This window comes from Berghia stephanieae, chromosome 2 (genome assembly GCF_034508935.2).
Source record: "Berghia stephanieae isolate SIO BIC M18660-M18661 chromosome 2, UCSD_Bste_1.3, whole genome shotgun sequence".
Lineage (NCBI taxonomy): Eukaryota > Metazoa > Mollusca > Gastropoda > Nudibranchia > Aeolidiidae > Berghia > Berghia stephanieae.
Genome location: NC_088361.1, coordinates 35064828 through 35086440, shown reverse-complemented (window position 1 = coordinate 35086440; position 21613 = coordinate 35064828). Strand labels below are relative to the sequence as shown.

Below are 21613 nucleotides of genomic sequence, written 5' to 3'. Positions count from 1 at the left end.
GCAGACCCAGGCGAGCTTTTCTTTTGTTTTAATTAATTAATGGTAACTAATTATAGTTTCAAAACATTCCGAAAACAATCCGAATTTAGTTTTATTTATCTACCAAATTTCAATTGCTGCGCTAATAAAATCTGCAGCTTTGTGCAAAAATTAGGGCTATTTTTAAAAAACCAGTAATGATGCATTGCATTTGTCATAAATGTGTGATTTTAGATATTAAGCCTATTTATATTGTTATCACCCATTCTATCTATTCCTATTATCATTTTTATTTCAGTATCCCAAGCAAAGTCCAAAGGCAATAAGGATGGCTATTTCTTAGACAAGAGACAGTACTGCTCTTTTTGTCAGAATGGTCAGCTAAACCTGGCAAGGCACATATCAAAAATACACTTTCAAGAGAAGGAGGTTGCTGCTATGTTGTCTTATAAGGAATTAGGTGAAATGAGAAAATATCAATTGACACTCACGAAACTTAGGTGTGCAGGAAACTTTAAACACAATATTAAAATTTTAAATGCTGGTGGAACCAATATTGTGGTTGTAAAAAGGCCAAGTAAAACAAGAAGAGCTGATAAATTCTTTCCATGCCCCCACTGTTATGGCTTTTATTACAAGGCAGAAATGTGGAGGCATGCAAAGAAATGTCCTCTTAAGGATGGAATTACTGAAGAGGAAAAGGATAAATCTGTTCTGAAACAGTCAAAATTGTTATTAGATTCTGCATGTCTTCACACTGATGGTTGCTCAGAAATGATGCACGGGCTAATTGCGGGGATGAGGCCGGACAGTGTTACTACAGTGGCAAGTAATGACATTCTGTTATGTAAGTTAGGAGAAATGTTGCTGAGAAAGTACGGCCCATCTAAGAAGAACGACATTTCTCAGAGAATGAGACAGCTTGCGCGTTTATTAATTGAATGTAGGGACTTGGTAAAAGTGCAATTGACATTTGCAGATTTATTGTGCGGAAAACACTTTGATACTTGTCTAGAAGCTGCTTCAAATCTCTGTGGATTGACCATTACGCCTGATGGAAGAAGGATCTTCAAACTACCTTCTTTAGCACTCAGACTTGGACACCTCCTAAAAAAGATTGCCATTGTAAAGAGGGGTTCTTGTCTACGAAAGGACGATATCGAACAAGTAAAAGAAACAGAAACGGTTGAAAAGCTGTTGATGAATGGACAGATGCTGTTTCATCCAATGCTTTAAACACGTTGAAACGGCGCAAGGATCAAACTATTGAGCAATTACCGGAAACAGAGGATTTGCTAAAGCTGAAAGACTTTCAAGCTAATGTCATTAAGCAAGCAATGTCACAGTTAACAGATTCTCCTTTTTACAACACTTGGCGACGTCTAGCACAAAATGTCCTTGCAAGACTTATAATTTTCAACAAGAGAAGAGCTGGTGAAGTGGCGCGGCTTACATTAGCAACATACAAAGATCGCCCAGATTGGAAAGTGACTGGTCACTCAGAAATTGCAGCTTCACTTCAACGCTTAGAGAAAAAAATGTTAAGAGTGTACAGACCTTGTAATGGTCCCAGGAAAAAGGAATAGAAAAGTTCCAATACTGATTCCTCAAGATGTATCAGATGCAATGAGAATTTTAATGGACAAAAGAGAACAGGTTGGAATACCGTCACAAAATGCATTTTTCTTCTCCTCAAGATCCAGCAATGGATACTTGGATGGGTGGCAGGCAGTCAATGCTTCTTCTTCAGGAGCCTGTTTAAAAAATCCTCAGCTTGTCACATCAACCAAGTGTAGAAAATATAATGCAACTATTACTCAGCTTCTTGACTTGACCCCTACTGATGTAGAATGGCTTGCAAATCAAATGGGTCATTCTGTCAATATTCACAAAGAATTTTACAGCCAACAAGAAAGCACAATTGAAATCACCAAAGTGGGAAAGCTTTTAGCAGCTGTTGATTCAGGCACTGGTTTAAAAACATAGGCACTGGTTTAAAAACATCGCCAACACCATTGAATGTAAACATGGAGCAAAGCGAAGTGAGTACCGACGATTCTGAAGAAGAAAAAACAGGCCTACCTCATAAAGAACAAAGAAAAAGGAAAGCTCGCAAGCTCAGCACATCATCAGAAAATGAATCTATAGAAAAATTCATATCAGAAGACAAGGAAGAATCAAAATGTGAAAAACTCAATACCCTATTACAAGATGACGACTGTTTAATCCCTACCTCTGGTAATAAAATTAAAAATGACTCCGGCTCAAAGGCATGCTGTCGTTGGACGTCAGAACAAGAACATGCCCTCAGGGATCAATTCAGTGATCACCTTGCACAGAAGATATATCAAATTTGATTTTAAAAATGTATTAAAAATGAGCATGTACTTAGATAAATTTATTCAACTATCAATAACATGCAAAAACGAAAAACATTAGCTTTGATACTACACCTATAATTTGTCTCATAAATATGTATTAAATAGGCATGGGGTAAAAGTAAGTAATCCGGGTTAACTACAGATATAGTCGGAGTTAGGGTTGAGTGAGTTAAGTCATCAGTACCTTTAAAATGCAGCAGACGATTCTTATTCATTAAAAATTTGGACTGGGAGCTACTATATCACATCTTACTTTTCCAACATGCTGTTACTGTTATACATTTGCTTTTTATCATCCTTGCTCAATGGAAAAACTGGACCTTGTGGCAATGAACCTGAGACGTTCCGATTGGGATTTGAAGGTGCTAAGCATTTGGCCTCTGTCCCTTTTAACCGACCTTGGTGAGGGATTTGTCAATCCTCTCTATGAGTAACTTTCTGTGTTTGTACATGTACTTGTTTAAGCTTTTCACAATGTTATTTGTAACCAAACACACAAAGTTTGATAAATCACGTTAAATGTTTTTAAAAAAATTGATGTGCTTAAAACAGTAAAGGCTAATTTACTTATTTTAGAACATCAAATTTAAAGATTATGGAATTTTGCTGGTTGGATTATTGATATATTTGCTATTGTTCTGGGCTGGACGAATGGGATCATTAATATGATGTGTAGGAGAGTGGTGTGTGCAAGTCAGATTTTCAGATCTGTAGTTTGTACATGTTGTAACTCTGGAGTTCATTAAATGAAGCACCCATTTGAACAATTATCTTGCCCGAAATCAACTTAGAAACTTGAAATTCACAGACAAGAGGTATAAAGGATTGGTTTATGTGCCTGATTTTTTCCCCAATTTTTTTGGTTGGGTGGACCAATTATCAACGGCTCTCGAAAATACATAGTGTGAAAACTACGCAAAGTTCGAACCCCGATTACTCAACCACCTAATCAAAATTCGCTATGTCAGCAGCACTTTTACTGAAAGACAATAGAGAGAACTACCCACATACCGATTTTCAGATTTCTCATGCCAGTCGGCTAACCACCAGCCACTCCCCAAAGTGAATGATACGCTGAGTGAATGATGGAATAGTGTTATATAACAACGTATTTTCATATACATGTTATATGACAACCTACTGTCATGTACATGGCATATGACAACTCACACCCCTGTCCATGGTATATCACAACACACTATTCTAAACAGGCTTTCGACAACTTCTTTAATTTGAATGTATAATGTAATTATCAGACCATATTTGGCATAATTGATGACCACTGGTCACGACTATCTAATTAATGTCCACCCAGAATGTCTGGAAGTGGTGGTTGTCATATCCCTGTGTGCTAACAAAGTCGCGAAAAACCACCGCACATGAGTATATATATATATATATATATATATATATATATATATATATATATATATATATATATATATATATATATATATATATATATATACATATAATCGCATAATACATTTAAGAAAATTAACAAATTGGCTGAATAATTAAAAAATTGATAACATAATTTAAGAATTATTTTAAACATTAAAAAGCTCGGTAATGCTTATTCGTTTGAAATCTAATTAAGCCTTTAAATGATCAATAATTCTTTTATCATAATTATTATTATTATTATTATAATTATTATTATTGAAGCGGGCGCAGTTAATTTATGATTCAGGTTAAATTTGAACAATAAATTATATGTAGAAGAAACAAACAAAACATTTATTCCCAGCACACACACACACACACACAACAGACACGCAACATTATCCACACTTTATTTATCTTTTATGATAAAGGTTTATTCACACAATCAAAATGCAAACAGATTCAATGGACCATTTCTATATTTTAATCTTAGTTATTTACAAGCTGTTCCTCAAGCGTTTGGACTTATTAAAAAGCCAGTATAAAATAGGATACGTGGAATATGAATACGGGATATTAAAATGAATTATATTTGATCGTCGGAAGCTTAAACAATCATAAAAAAAAAACACAGAAGCGTCATGATAGGTAAATAAATAAAAAAGCGACAGCAAATTTAGAAATGGTTAAGTGTGTAAAATGATTTATCAAAATCAGCCTAGATCCTTAACCACACACGCACACTCAAGCATGCATGCATGCATACAAACAAACATACATACATACATTATACAGTAACCCACTAAAAGAAACAAACTCAAATGTTTACAGAATACATAACTAACAGTACATAACAAAGAGATGATTAACAAGGAAAAGATATCCATCTCCCAAAACTATAACTATACATTTGACTGTTTCCTTCCCAGTCAAGGACTCCAGCCAGGGCTCTCTGTAGTAACTACTGTGATTGCCAGAACTCTGTATTCTGGCTGTAGGACTCCATGGCTAGGATGGGTCCAGATGGCCGGTGATCACGGAATTACTAATTAAAACTAGATATTAAATAATAATAATAATAATAATAATAATAATAATAATAATAATAATAATAATAATAATAATAATAATAGATCTTTATTGTCCATAAATATGGCAATTTGTCATTTAGTTACACTTGTTATAATGTTAAACGATAACTGTAAGATTGAACAGATATTTCACTCCTACTTATTTTCTCTCTCCTCTCTCCTCTCTCTCTCTCTCTCTCTCTCTCTCTCTCTCTCTCTCTCTCTTCCTCTCTTTCTTTCACACGTGCGATATACACAAACATAAACATATTCATTTCGTTTTCAATTTGTTACGATTGTGGCAATTCGACACCAAAAATTATCATCATTATCAATTGGTCAGTTAATCTTACATTAAATAAATTAATCAGTTAATCAGTCAACGAATCAATCCTTGGTTTTTCTGTACCATATGAAATATTCAAAATTTTTATTGCTGATGGAACGAACGTTGATTTATACTTGTTAGTTCTACATTTAATCTGACAAAACCTTCTCCCAGATGGTAAAAGACTAAATTCATGGTATAAATTAAATGTTTTTTATTGTTGGTAATTGAGAATGCTTTCCTTTCTACTGCTTTTCCATGAATTCTTTCTACTCCATCAAGAGGATGGTTTATTATTTTTGATGCCTCTTTGATAGATTTTGAAATTCTTGATTTATCTTTAAGTCGGCATCCTCCAAACCATATGGTGCAGCCAAACGCAATTACACTTTTAATCAATGAGTCATAAACTCTTAACATAGTTTTCTTCCTACTTGAAATGTTCTCAATTTCCTTAGGATGTATAATCTTTGGGCAACTTTCTTAGATATTATATTAATATGTTGAGAGAAATTGAGGGAACTATCAATGGTTATTCCTAAATATTTAAAATAGTCAACTATCTCAACATCATCTTTACCGATGGCCACACACTTTAAGTCGTTTTTATTTTTTACACCAAACACCTGTTCTTTCGTTTTTTCAACATTTAATTCAAGCTGATTGTGTTTACACCAATCGGTGATTATATTTATTTGTTTGAAATAATTCTTTTCGGTAACTTTATCTTTTAATAAGCCAAGAATAGCAGTATCATCTGCATATTTCACTATAAAACAATTTTCAAAGGATGGTCTGCAGTCGTTGGTGTATAAGATGTACTGTACAGGATTGGGGAACTCACACAGCCTTGGGGACATCCGTTCGACAACGTTCTTTTGTTGGAGATATGTTCACCCAATTTTACACATTGCGGTCTATGGGTCAGAAACTCTTTATACCATTTAATAAGGTAGTTTGGAATATCCATGCTGCACAACTTTTGAAGCAAAATATCTGTGTTCATGGCATTAAAAGCTGACGAAAAGTCGACAAACAGGATTCTGGCGTAATTCGAGGGCGTTTGGTCAAGGTGTTTCGAGATCGAATTTGTGGCGGTTAATAGTGCGTCTTCAACACTGAAATGTTGCTGGTATGCAAATTGGTACGGATCTAGCAATTTCAGGTCATAACATTTTTGTAGGAGCTCAGATTTTAAAATTTTTTCTAAACATTTCATTACAAGCGATGTAAGCGCCACTGGACGGAAGTCATTCAATACGGTCGGACAACGCTTTTTTGGAACTGGAACGACAATCGATGTTTTCCAAAGTACTGGCACTGATTGTTCATCGATTGACCTTTGAAAAAGTTTTGTATAAGGTATAGCCAGTTGTTGGTGACAGTTCCGGTAATGTTGTCTGGTCCTGGTGCTTTATGTTCTTTACATCTCCGGAAGAGGGAGCTTACGGTTTCTTCTTCAAAATAGATAAAGTTAAAGTATAAAAATATAGCTTACCCTGAATTAGGCGGTAGGTAGTAATAAGAAAGAGTGTCAAGTGATTGTCTGAAGAGTCTGTAAATAGAGTGTCCGTCGAGAGGTCCCCTAGACTTTTAAATGAGCTAGTCAGGGTTGCCAGATTATTTTTCAACAAAATGCCAGGGGAAGACTCAAAAAATGCCAAAACACTCAAAAAGATGCCAAAGTCTGTTGACTCCCACCCCCACTAAGAAAACTACTCACTTTTGATAGACAATTTACTATCATATCCTGGTGGCTTGCGTGTTTTTTCTTTTCTTTTTTTTTTTTTTTTTTTTTTTTGAATTATACTAAATTTCCTGTTGGGGTAATTATTTACCTACTGACTACTAAGTGGAGTGCTAAACCACTACACCTCGGTTGGATTTTAAGAATGAAAAAGAAATGTGAAGATGTTTGTTTTTACGCGTTTAGAAATAATTAAGAAAAGGTGTCATTTGAAGTATAATATACAAGAAAAGAAAATGCCAAATGAAAATGCCAAATGCCAAATGATTTTTCTAATGCCAAACGGTTTTCAAAAATGCCAGATTTTTGGAATCTGGCATTTAAAATGCCAAACTGGCAACCCTGGAGCTAGTGAGCCGAGTAAGCCCGGGAACGAGGCAGGCGGAAGTAGGAATGACCATTGCTATGGTCACTGTACGATTGTTTACGTTAGAGATCCCTACAGCTCGGACAAAACAAATAAATTCCATTCCAAGACAAATACAGAAAGCAACTCGAAAACAGAGAAGGGGATAGAAGAAACACTGACCTCAAAGGACCCGGCAGATACCTTTGTTTCTACTTTTCTCAGTTGGAACTCCCCAATACCAACTTATGGTCTTTGAACTGTCAGACAAATGAGTGATGGTCCAGAAAAACCCACAGGAATAGTCAAAATACTCACTTTGAGATATTGTTTTTGAAATACAGCAGTGGTTTCTGAACATGTAATTTATTTCACCAATCTGTCTTAATTTGCTGTTAAGATATTAAGGTTTGAAATCTGTAGGTAGAGAATTGTTGAATAGATAGAAATGCATTTAAAGATGGAACCCTTAACAAACTGCTATTATGTAAAGGTGACAGCGACTCAATAGTGTTTTGATATGCCATGTGACCTAGTTAATGCTTAATGCTATGAATGCTTAGTTGATCATAAAGTTAGACCAAATTCAATCTGACAGTTCGATCATATCAATCACTCAACTTTCCTATGAAACTACGACGGAATCATAAAATAAATATACTTATGATAATAATTCTCAGAAATGCTTTCAGCAACGGCAAATAAGAGGGATTATGAAAATGGTATGGTGATAACAAATCGATTTTGACACTAGCTGAGCCACTAATCATGAAATTTCGCCTCTGTGCATGTTCCTGCGGATTTTTGTTAGCACAAAAATCCTCATCAGTTTAACTACTGTCAGACAATTATGACCTATAATGCCTTCTGTTTAATTGGTACTAGCAGTTTTATTTTGTGCGCGTGTTTCTTTTTCTTTTTTTTAAAAGTGAAATTACAGTTTGTGGGCTTTGTTTTTTAGGTCATATTTACTAAAATTGATTAATTTAATACCATTAGTAGCAGCAAAAAGAAAGGCGATGGATGACAGAGCTGGCAACCCCGAAAGGTGAAAACTTGTACAGTCGGGCGAAAAAAAAAATAAAAAGAGGAAGATTGAGAAAAAAGTATGCAACCCTGAGTGCACAACCATATATACTCAAAAAAAAAAAAAAAAGAAACAATGATAGAAAAGAGTAAAGACAATAAACTAATTGAAGCCGTGAAATATATATAGAATATTCATATTATTCTCAGAAGAGAGAAAGGTATCAGTCCCAGAACTACGACTAGAATAATATAAACACCCAAATATTAAGTGCAGTGGCGTGGGGCCATTGGATCGAATGGTGCCAGGCACCGTACCAATCTTTCAAAAATCATTAACAGCATAATTTAATTAAAAATAAAACGTGAGAAATTTTAACTCCACTGTCTTTCGCCAACTCGCCAACAACATACTGCCTTTTTAGTCTCCACTCTATTCAAGATTCCGAATCACGCACTGCGCCGACTCGTGTGTTGATGACATCACTGCGCGAAGTAGTGACTAAATCAAACACCGTGGTGCAAAGCAATCCAAGCTCCAGTTAATGCTCTATCCATTAGTATCGCTACAGCTGATTGAGCGAGAAACTGGGTCGAATTATACTATCTTCAAATAGTGGAAAACCCCTCGACTTGTGCCAGGATCTGAGAGCTCCACCGTTGGACGGGGGGATGCGCCAAATTAGGGTAACTTCGGCCATCCAAAATATTACATTAACTGTCAAAAACACTGATCATTGTCAAGTTTATTTGTAAGCAGCAAAGAAAGACGAGATAAAACTTAAAAATATGACATATCAAACGAAGCATTGTGGACGAATTTACCAACATTTTTCTTGCTTGTAGTGCCGAGTTGATGGTTACGTGTGTATGAGTGTTTATTTGTGTGTGTGTGTGTGTGTTTGTTTGTGCGTGTGTATTTGTGTGAGTCAGAGAAAGAAAGCGAAGATTGTCAACAGTTATACTTTGGTGTGTTTTTAGATTTTTTAAGTACTTAAGTGGAGTGAGTTTTTCTTTGTGATGCTTTAAGATCTGAATCTACCTTTTATTTGTGCAATCATTAATCGTAGTCCACTGATTTCCATTATTTGAGATATACTTTGAAGTTTTGTTTTGTTAAACAATGAATTGCAATGAATCAAGTTGACTCTTTACTTCACCGACCGTTTGGGAGATTAACACCAGATGACAAATTAGAAATAAAAAGACTAGTTCCTCACCAACCAACTGATTTTGAATTAACACAGGTGTGGAAATCTCGAAAACGCTCTTTTTCAGTGACATGGTATGACAGGCATGAATGGCTCACAGTTAGTTTAGAAAAAAAAACGTTTCTTTTGTTTTTATTGTCTACTTTTTACAGATACAACAAACACTGACAAATCATGGACATCTATAGGCTATAGTGACCTTAACCACTTCCATCGTAATTCTTAACCTCCTGAACGTTGTTTTAGCACCCTTAAAAGAGTGAAAAATTTCTTGCGAAATTCAATGAAACACAGAGCGATTAAATTCGTTAATGATTCTGTCAATTCACAAAGCTGAAAAAGATGCCTTTCCAAATTTCAATAAACACATTATAAAAAGATTTGCAGAGATGAAACATCGCCGTGCAGATTTTCTTTACAAGTACTAAAAGTAAGTAATTTCTGTCATAGGTTTTTTTTTCTCTTTTGATTTACATTTATCACATATTGATTGCATTATCGACCAAAACCAATCCTTTAACTGGTGGACAAAGAATAATTACAAAGACCTTTTCATACGGGACTTGTATCTCAGTGTTGTGGCTTGATGTTTTCATGAATTATTTGTTTTTGTGAGTTTTGTCCACTCGTAGAAACCATCGACCCTCCCCCCACCCTTCAAAAAAAAGAGTTTTTAACATGTGCTCTCTCCTCTTAACCGTGTTCACTGTTTTAGAATTTATTTTCTTCTTCTAATCATGGCACCACCATACGCCGTCAATACACCACGCCGCTGATTAAGTGGACACAACGTTTGCATACTATCAACTATGACCAACTTTTTCGACCAGTCGAATCTCCATATTTTAACTTGACGTTTACTCATCTTACATGCTGATTTTGATTATAAAACAAATGCTTACAATCTCCTAGGCTTTCTGCAAAAGTCTACAAAAGCCCAGAAAGTGTAGAATTCCACCTTTTTTTTGTTGTGTATACTCGGTCGCCCTAGGATTAGATAGTAGATGAATATTTTTATAATGCACATATTTGTCAGAGTCACAATGCTCAATGTATTAGACCAAAGCTCAACGTGCTACATATTTAGGTCATTTCAACGCCAGTAAAAAGGAAGAAAATCAGATTCAAAAAAATTATAGATGTACAATTGATAAAATGACCATGGCGAAGGTAAGATAAAGGTGACTGAATCAAATAGGGAAAAGTAAATTCCAAGAACATACTATCTGTGCACTAGGTTTTAGATAACCTAAAAGGCTCATCCAGACACAAGCACAGGATCCAACTAAGAAGAACACTCAAAATGTTTATAAAATGTATTAAAAACAAATACCAGAACAATACACAATAGAGAGATGATTTTCAAGGGAAAAAAAAGTATCTCTCAAAACTAATATTTTACATTGGCTATTCTCCATCTGGCCAAGGACTCTGGTCAGGGCCAGGACAAAATCAATCTAATCTTATTCCAATAGGACAGAAAGCAACCTGGTAAAGGAAAATAGATAGAGGGGGATAAGAAGACTCAGCAAATGACCTTCCTGTCCACCATGAAAGGTCAACCCTACCCAGAGTGATTTTGTCGCAATAGATTCAAAACTAAAAACATGATTTTCAAGAAAAAAAATCTTACAACCCCCCCCCCCCCCCCCAAACAAAAAACAAAAACAAAAACAATAACCCCCCCCCCCCCCCCCCCAATACATTCGACTGCCACACTGTCAGCGAAGGATCCCTGCCAGGCCAGGGGAAAAAAAAACAACAAAACAAACGATTAATGCCAATAAAGAACAAAGACGAAAGTGAATTGGAAAAGAAAAACACTATAGGATACAAGACGTAGCAAGGGTGACCGATTCGTCCTCCGTGACCCCACTCATCACACTGAGGGAATATCCACCCTTTGAATTTGAATGATTTATGTTTACCTTACCTTACTGGAGTTCCGTCTCCCTATAGAGATTGAATGTCATGGAACGCAATTCTTTCTTCATGCTCAAGGGCCATTACCGAGCAGTCGATTATCTTTTTGCCAGTTGTTGCCTCCACATTTCCTATCCAGAACTTCCTTGGTTTGCCTCGTGCCTTTCTGCCAGCTACTTTTCCTTCTAGCACTGATTTTTGGATAGTATTGCGTCTCCGAATGTGTCCATAATAAGTCAGTTTTCTCATTTTAACTTCTGCCAACAGTTTTCTGGACCTTTGGCCTGCATCAATAAGAACCAGAATGTTTGCTTTCTTTCTGGTCCATGGCACTCTCAGAATTCTTCGGAATACCCACATCTCAAAGGCATCGATTTTTCCTTCTATCTCCTTCGTTATGGTCCATGTTTCATATGCATATAGGAATGTGGACCATACATAACATTTAGCCATACGATTTATTTTTACAAAGGAGAAAAAAATAACCTCTCCAAAAAAAAGGAACTTCATAATTTAAATGTTTCCTTCTCAAATTTGAATCCCAGCCAGGGCCTGGACAAAACCAACTTATCTCCAGTGGCGAAGAGTGAGTGTAAACAAGGCAACCACTGTTTTGCCTTGGTTTGATTTAGACCTACATTTGTATATTTGCTCATCGTATCATAAATTACCAATAGAAGAAAATCTGCTTATAAATCAAGTGCATATTATTGTTTCCAAATCTTACTACCAAGCTAATGAATTGTGCAAAGGCGAACGATGGTAAAACAAGTTAGATCACCCAATGCTTTGTCTCAAGACATCATTTGTACTATCGAGATCCATTCCGTTCTCTTTCGTTTTTATAGGGTCATTTCAGCGCAATGAAAACGGAAGATGATTGAGGAAAAGTTGTACTAGATCTGAAGTTAAAAGCATCAAAGCACAAGAAAGACAAAGGGAACTAGTTCAAATGGGGGAACAGAAGATAATTGAGCTAATTAATTGAGTTTTTTTATATAGAGCAATATTCACTAAATGTGCTCAAAGCGCTTTACAAGAAGTCCCTGGACAACAGCAACACTTAACATGTAGGATGGGACATGACGTCTGTAAGGCGATATTACAATTTTTCGGACAGACAATGTTGTTAACGACCAGGTACTCATTTTAAACCTGAGTACGGTGAGAGAATGAGTAAAGAGCCTTTTCCAAAGGACTCAACTATGCGCCGAGCGAGGCTTGAACCCAGGACCTTCCGATCCGAAAGCGAGTGTCATTCCTCAAAACCACATAGCCGCACAAGCATTCCACTAATGTGCCTGTTTTGATATATAATTACTTACAAGTCCCACCCAGGCACAATGAAAGGATCCCGCAATGAAGGATACTCTCAAATCGTTTTTGAAATATTCAAAACTAATAACAATAATAGTACATGGCAGAGAAATGATTTACAAAGATAAAAAATATCTCTCAATAAGGTACTATATATTGGACTAGCTTCCTCGCAGCTAAGGATCTCCGCCAATACCAGGGGAAGACATCTCAAATCCAGAACAAAGATAGAGAGCAACATGGAGAGGGAAAATAGATATGGGGGATAGAAGTCATAGCAAGTGACCTTTCTACCCACAATGGACAGTCAAAAAAGCTCACCCATCATTCCATTAACTTCACTCCACACTGGCGCCCATCTTCTATAGTGTCAGGTTCATTCTCCTCTGGTACTCAACTCCCATATCCGGCTTCAACTTTCAATGGTATCCATCTCCCTTTAGTCCCAGGTTTATTTCCCACTGATATCCTTTTTACACAGTCCCAGGTTCACTCCCCACTGGTGTACACCGCCCTGATTCCCAGGATCACCCCCCACTGTTGCCAAACTCCCATAACTTTGCCGGATATTGTCGGGTTTCGTAACAAAGCAATAATTCTTTTTTACGAAACCCGACGATGACCTTAGTCTCAGGTTCACTCCCGACTGGTGTACACTTCCCTGAGTCTCGGGTTCACTCCCCACAGTTGTCTACTTCCCATACCTTTGCTGGATATTGTCGGGTTTCGTAAAAAAGCACTAGTTCTTTTTTACGAAACCCAGTCCCAGGTTCACTCCCCAATGGTGTACACTTCCCTGAGTTCTAGGTTCACTCCCCACTGCCACCTACTTCCCATAACTTTGTCGGAATTCGTAAAAAAAGACACACCGGGGAACATATGTAGATTCCAAGAGCACACTATAAGTGTGCTTTGAGATTACCTAAATGTTTCAACCAGACACCAGCACAAGATCCCACTAAGAGGAATGCACTCAAATGTTAAAAATGAAAAAATAACAGTACGTAACGGAGAGATGATTTACAATTACAAGGGAAAAAAATATAATATCCCAAAACTATAACTATACATTCAACTGTTTCCCTCCCAGCTATAGTCAGGGCAAAACTTAGGAATCTCATTCCACGACAAAGACAGAAAGCAATTGGGAAGCATATAAAGGGGGATAGAAGACAGCAAGTACCTCCCTGTCTAATATGGAAGGTCGGGAACCCCGCCTAGCCTGACCTTTTGCATCATCTTATAAAGAGAAGAGGATTATTATGGTTCAGGTAAGAGTAATAAATTTAAATTGTTTGCATAGGTCTCAGCTCCATCCTGCGCCACTGGTAATCTTATTATAGGACAAAGACAAAAAGCAACTTGGAAATGGAAAACAGGAATGGGAGGTTAACACACTGCAAGAGTAACCCATCATGGTGGGTCAAAAAAAAACAAACAAACCCTCAAAGGAGAACCAAAAGCTGAAGGTTATGTTTTTTTATTTTTTTTATTTACGGGTTTTACTGCGTTTGCAACACATTTAGGTCATATCAGCGCCTGTTTAAAGGAAGAAAATTGGATAGCAAAAACTTTCTAGATGTACAATCAAAAGGACTTGAGGAAGAAGCAAGACAAAGGGGAAGGGTTCAAATAGGGCACAGATGTAGATTCCAAGAGCATACGATCAGTGTACTTAGTTTGAGATCACCTAAAATTCTCACCCAGACACCAGCACAAGATCCCAATACACTCAAATATTTACAAATCATGTTTAAAAAAAAAACCCATTTCATAACAGAGAGATGATTTACAAGGAAAAAAAAATATCGTCTCCCAAAACTATAAACTACACATTTGACTGTGTTCGTCACAGCCAAGGACTCCGGCCAGGGTCAGGACAAAACTAAGAAATCTCATTCCAGACAAAGACAGAAAGCAAGTTGGAAAACAGATGTAGCGGGGTAGAAGACACAGTAAGTACTTCCCTCCCCACTATGGGAGAAAAGCTGAAGGATAAAAATAAGACAAACAAATGGCTTCATTTTTATGACTAATTTATTACATGAATCACACTTGTTTCAAAATGACGAACACTGTTTACGTTATGTGTATATATATATATATATAGTTTATCATTTTGTTCAGAGTAAAGTGAAAAATATTGACGAAAAAATAATCATATTTCAAATAAACGCTGTATCATGAACAGTAAATTTTTCTACTTGTATCCTCTATTAGTACAAATTGTTATATTTAACTCCAAATACTATCCACAACTCTAACTATTATAATATTCATAATGATTATTTCAGATAAGTTTGACAGCTTTAGTGATACTTTTGGGTTAAAAAATATGAGCTCTGAAAAAAAAGTAATGATGACATTGGATAAAAATTAAGGGAGAATGAAAATTCTAGCAATGATTTAGCTATATCTGAATACAGTTAAATCACTTGTAATCATCGCCGACATTTAATTCATTCCCCCCCCCCCCTCCCCCCATTAACTCAATGTGTTTTCTTTTTTGTTTGTTTTTGTTTTTAAGGGTTTTACGGCGCTTGCAACACATTTAGGTTATATCAGCGCCAATAAAAAGGAAGAAAATGGGATAGTAAAAAGTTCTAGAATTACAATAAAAGCACACAAGAGTAAGTAAGACAAAGGGGAACTGGGAACAAATAGGGATCAGATGTAGATTCCAAGAGCATACCACCAATGTACTTAGTCTGAGATCACCTATAAGTCTCATCCGGACACAAGCACAAAATCCAACAAAGAGGAATACACTCAAATGCTTACATTATACATTAAAAATAAATATAATAATACATAACGGAGAGATGATTTACAAGGAAAAAAATATCATCTCCCAAAACAATAACTATGCATTTGACTGTTTCCCTCCCAGCCAGGACTCCGACCAGGGCCAGGAAAAAAAAACCAAGTAATCTCATTCCAAGACAAAGACAGAAAGCATGTTGGAAAATAGATATCTGGGGATAGAAGACACAGTATGTACCTCCCTGCCCGCTATGGGAGGTCAGGATCCCCACCCAGGTTTTCTTTTTTGAGCTTTAAAGTACTTTGAACACTTTTGGGTCTTTAATAAAAATATTTTTAAAGAGTATACTTGTTTCTTAGAGTTTTACAATGATTTGGATCCATTTACTTCTTGACATCACAGTCCGTGAAAGGATGATGGTGGAAAAGTGAAATGATTCTAGATCTAGACTTTGTCTACACTAGCAAGCAGGAGAAAAGTAACGTGAATGGGACTGGCTCAAAGGAAATAGATACACTATAATAGATACCCATCTATCGTGAAGGATACACTCAATGTTTACAAAATATATGTTAACTGCATAAAATATAATGTCATGATTTACACGAAATTGTAATTCAAGACTCACATCACTAGCCGACCAGGGGAGGTAAAGGTCCTAACCAAGAGCATACGACTATTTTCTGAGAAAAACGTAACTGTGTCTCTAGTTTGAGATCACCTAAATTTCGACAGACGCAAATGCCTATCACAAGGGTTACACTCAAATGCTAACAAAAATACATATCAATAAATAAGACCTATGACAATATACAACAGCAAGTTGATTTACAAATCCCATGATAAGGAGAGAAAGCTATACACGAGAAGAGATATAGAGGAACGTAAGAGATTTCATCAGTGACCCTACTAACCTCTTACTAAATGCCCGCCAGTTGCTTGACTTTTGTTGTCAAGTTACAAAAATCTTACCATTATGACCAATAGGTGTAGGACTTTATTATTATCATTTTTTTAAATATAAAATTTTTAAAATCGGAAGTAGGCACTGGTGTCAGATAACAATTTGAAAAGATGTGTATGATACACTGCCAGAGAGAAAAATACAAGAAAAAATAATTCTGGTAAGGTTGTCAATATTAAGTTTAGTTCCCAGGATGATAATTGGGGTGACTTTTTTTTCCTCCAATAAATTACCTATTAGATTTGTATGGTACTGCCTCATGCACATTTTGCCTCTTTTCTTCTTCATGTATTATTTTGTTTTAATGGCAAGTATCAATCATAAGACCCTAGTATAAATTAGAATTCTGATTCTTGTTCGGTGTATCTCAAACATAAAAAATTAACCATCTCCAGCTCTTAAGGGAAAAAGGATGATTCCCATCAAGACAGTCATCAATTATGTATATGTATATGTCATACATATTTGTTAGAATAGCTTATCGCAAACTGTAAATATTTATCACTGATATTACAATAATGCATTCGGGGAACCAATCAACTGGGGTAACTTTGCTTTAACAGAAATATTTAACTCTGTGAATTTTGAGTAATCTCAGCTTTGTTGTAGTAATTTTCCTGGCTAGAAGACAAAGTAAATAATTGACGTAAAAGTAAATATACCCTGAGCAGTCTGAAACTCAAGAGGCAAATGTACCACTTAAGGCAAAGTCACCCTGGTTGACTGCAGTTTAAAAAAAAAAAAGACATATCTACGGTATGCCTACATTTGCTTTTGTTTTAATGGCGCGAGCAATACTTCTAGGTTATTTCAGCACCAGTAAAAAAGGAGAAGATGGGATGGTAAAAAAAATTCCAGATTTACATTGAAAAGCAACTGAGAAAAAGGGGACTGGTTCAAATAGAAAACAAAAGTAGAAACCAAGAGCGAAGAGGGAAGAAATGTTCAAACATCTGTTTGTATTCTTTGCTATGTGAAAGCTGTGCCAGGGCAAAACCAAACTGTCTCAACTTCTAATTTAATCTACGAATTTTGCGGAAACAACAAAATATTGAACTTCATTTTAAGGAACTCTCGATATCCACAGACATTTACATGATTAATAACAATTTTAAATTAAATTATAGTGTTGGATATATACAAACCAAAAAAAAACAAAACACCCCCCCCCCCCCCCCAAAAAAAAAAACAAAACAAAAACCACCAACAAGAGTAACAAGATTCACATACAAAAGTTAAAATGATAGGTTGTAACAATGTCTTTGAAATGATGAAAAACAAATAATAACAATATGTATATACACTAATTATGTTAATTACCATAACAATTCCTAAAGTGTTAGCACATCTAACATGAATAAAACTATTAAATCAGTACATCAAGGGAAAAAAAGCAGTCTATATTTCATTTATCAATCATGCAAGATCAAAGACTAAATTTATCCCAAAATCCTATTTTTTAACTTTTGCCAAATTAAAATAAAATCTTGTTTCTTAGCTCTTAATGTCATCTCACAAACAAAAAAAGTTTTGATCAAGATTTATCTCTATTGTTCTTGAAAGGGAGGACATTAATGAAAAGTTAAAAAAATATAAAAAAAGGAAACAAAGATGCAATCCTCTTTGGCACTGAACTAATTTTCATTTCAGTTTCCGAACAAATGATACAGTCTGGACACAAGACTGATCCTCATGATTCTGCCCCCTTTTTCATATCTGGCAAACTAACACAAAATGGGTGAAAGAGCTAGGAATCAAGATCTTCCTGTTCCTTCTTATTTGTAATAACCACCGTCAGTGAGGTAATAAAAGCAGGTTTGCCAATTCAGGAGGCAAAAATGTGCTGAACTTTTAAGCAAACATATAGACCAATCCCTTTCTTAGTACTGAACTCCAGTAAAAAGACATTATGTAGACGTCTACTTACTTTTTTTCCGTTTAGCAGGTGATAGGAAAATATACCAAGGGTTTAGTTCACAGTGAATTCCGTAAATATATGGAAAATTGGCAACCTTGTAAAAAGTATAAGAAAAAAACCAAAAAGTTTTCAAAATTTGACAATTATTTACAAATCAAAAGAAAGTATTTAAAACAAGATATGTAATTTAACAAACTATGTGCAAAAATAACGGTAGATATTTGATAAAAAGAATTGTGATTTCCATATAATTACGACAGACTTTATCAAACACAAACCTAAATAAAATTATCAAACGAGACAAAAGCATTAATTGCCATTGTCCACCCTGTAAGAGATGAAAAATTACAATGAAGCATTTATTTTTTTACTCATCAGTTGCTGGTTTGTTTCTGAATTCAGCCACCAGTTACCACTTTTGACTTGAGACTTTTGATAAAATAAATATATATTAGATAATACTGTTACAGTGCAGCACATAATCTCAAACTTTTCATTTCCCTAGCTTAAATTCTTTATTTGTACAGTTCACTCTGCTTAATTACACATTAGACTCTGCTTAATCTTATACGATATAAGCGCAATAAATAGTAATGTCTTAAAAGACGGTCAAACACCTGAGACCATGAGCATAATATGGTTACAATGGTGTCAGAGGTAATTTTAAGCAGTTACTAATCTGCTTGAAACAAAAGGGGAATCTTCACTCACTGGTTTAATATTATAACACGCTTGGATAACTCCTCAAGATAACACCGCCAATAGTGAGAATGGCCGACCACAAAATATGAGAAATTTTTTCCAACCTGGGTGACAAAGAATCGCTTACCAATTTCCAAATTATATGGTTTGTAGTAGTGGTGATAGGGATAATGATGTGGTGGTAGTTGTACACTAGTGGTGCTTGAATGATGATTTGGTGGTGGTTGTTGTTGTAGGGTATTAGTAATGATGATGCAGTGGTAGTTGGTAGTAGTGGTAATAGGAATGATGATGATGATGATGATGTGGTGGTGATGGTTGTAGTAGTGGTGGTAGGGATGGTATTGTGGTGGTTGTAGTAGTAGTAGTAATGATGATGTGATGGTAGCTGTAGTTGTAATGGTGGGAATGATGATGTGGTGGTTGTAGAGATGATGATATGGTAGTTATTGTAGAAGTGGTGATAGGAATGATGATGTTGTGGTAGTTGTAGTAGTGGTGGTAGAGATGATGTGGTGGTAGGAATGATGATGTGGTGGTAGTTGTAGTAGTGGTAGGGAAGATAATGTGGTTGTTGTTGTAGTGGTAGGGATGATGATGTGGTGGTAGTTGTTGTAATAGTGGTGGTAGGACTGATGATGTGGTGGTAGTAGTTGTAGTGGTGGTGATAGGGATGAGGATGTGTTGGTGGTTGTAGTAGTGGGTATTGTGATGATGATGAGGATGATGATGTCACAGTAGTTGATGATTGTATAAGCTTCTTAACTCCAGATAACATAATAGTCAATTTTATCATTTCTGGGACAAAAAGTAAACTTCCATATTTTCCGGGACAGCCATTACTTTTTTCAAATTTCTGGGACAAATCCGGAAATTCTGGGACGGTAGGCATGCCTGCAATAACTTAAAAGGATTACAGATGTAATGTCAATTTGTTATCAGCAAATGATTTTCACAAAGCGAGCATAAAAGCAAGGTGCAATGAAAATTGTTTCCACAACATTCAAATTCCCAATGGTAAGCGATTAAGTAGAGTAACTGTATTAGCAGCCTATTTGTCTCAAAATGCCACAAACACAGACATCTCAAACAGACCAGATTTAAAACTATATGATCATTTATATAATTGCATTAATGTGCGACCATGGTGTTAACTCTTCTAACTAAAAGGAGAAGAAACTATCAAAATAAAATAACATAGTGCCTAGTCCTACCAGGTTTGAGAGATTTGTGCAACACTGTAACTTTGAAGTGGATTCATTACCTGATCTGTTTAGAATCTCATGTAGTCTAATCATCTATTATAATTGCATCTTTCAAATCTACACCCTTATTAGTCTTCTCACTTTCATCACCTTTAGCAGTAGATTTTGAAAATTCTGTGCCTGTATTCTGATCACAACAATCTTTCATCACTCCATGTGAAGAATCCTCAACAACTTCAGAACTAATATTTTTCTCATCATTTTTGGCAACAGTGTTGGCAAACTCTTTGATTGAAGTTTTATTACTGTCATCCTTCTTAACAACAACATCTGAAGAATTTGTAACAGCTTTAGACTTTTGATTTTTCTCACTGCATTTTTCAGCAGATTTAGCAAAATCCATGATGGAACGCTGACCACTTGATTTCTTTTCCTTTGGAGTGACCGGTTGCTCAACTACAGTGACAGAGATCTCTTGAACATTAAGATTATTGGCAGATTTTGTCAATGGTTCTCCCTGAGACTGTTTAATTGCTTCCATTTCCTCTTTAGTGATGGTAAAATCCATGATTGACCGCTGGTCTTTTGAAGATTTTGCAGGCATAGTGGATTCATCCTTTTTCACATTATCCTCCTCCTTGTTGGGTGCAGGTACAGATGAAACCTTAGTGGCAGGGGAAACAGCAGGACCTGATGTTAAAAATACCCATGAATTTGGCAACTGTATATCTGTCATGCCAAACTCAGCCAAAACAGTGTCATGTACAAACCAGGATGTTTTCTTGAGACATTGCCGCTTTTCTCTTACTGCCATGGCCATGATTTTGATCTCAAGTTGTCTTTTTGAAATTTTACAGTTGTGACCGTCATCTTTTGGCTTGGATATAGATGTGTTAGCATCATGGGATTTATTGAGAACTTCACTTTGGTCTTTACCAGAACTGTCCATGGACACATCAGCTGTCTGATCTTTCATGCTTTCATCTGGGTCATCTTCAAATGACCCATTGAGACTGGAGGTTTGGGGATTGTTCTTCCGAAACCAGAACAGCCTGAATTCCTTTATCAGTTTCTTAATGCCACATACGTTTCCATGAACCAGTCTTATTAAATCTGGCATTGCTGAAAAGAATTTTTAAAAAGGAGGAAAATGTGTAAGTAAATTTGTGTATAATTGTCAATTATTATAAATGGCTATATTCCAATCCCTAACATCCCTCAACCATAACATAAATACATAAGTTTATAAACTATTTATTAATATAAAAAGCTGTTTTGCTTTAACACTTTTACATTGTGATGAAATGACGGCTGTTTATAGAAGGCAAGCCAACCAATGTGACACT

At 35.8% G+C, this 21613-nt stretch overlaps 2 protein-coding genes across 3 annotated transcripts in view; both read right to left on the bottom strand.

Moving 5' to 3' along the window:
• LOC144964779 (uncharacterized) overlaps nucleotides 1–6919 on the bottom strand; it is a 35964-nt gene extending 29045 nt beyond the window's left edge. The window contains exon 1 of one of the 2 annotated variants that reach the window (XM_078899390.1): nucleotides 6643–6919. The gene's annotated coding sequence lies outside the window, so the exon portion shown is untranslated. The remainder of the gene's footprint in view (nucleotides 1–6642) is intronic. The other variant, XM_078899391.1, reaches the window with a different exon arrangement.
• Nucleotides 6920–14733: 7814 nt separating this feature from the next.
• Nucleotides 14734–21613, bottom strand: part of LOC144964777 (uncharacterized) — a 38465-nt gene continuing 31585 nt past the window's right edge. The window contains exon 14 of the mRNA XM_078899387.1: nucleotides 14734–21389. Coding sequence (XP_078755513.1) covers nucleotides 20353–21389 — 1037 coding nt within the window. The 3' untranslated portion in view covers nucleotides 14734–20352. The remainder of the gene's footprint in view (nucleotides 21390–21613) is intronic.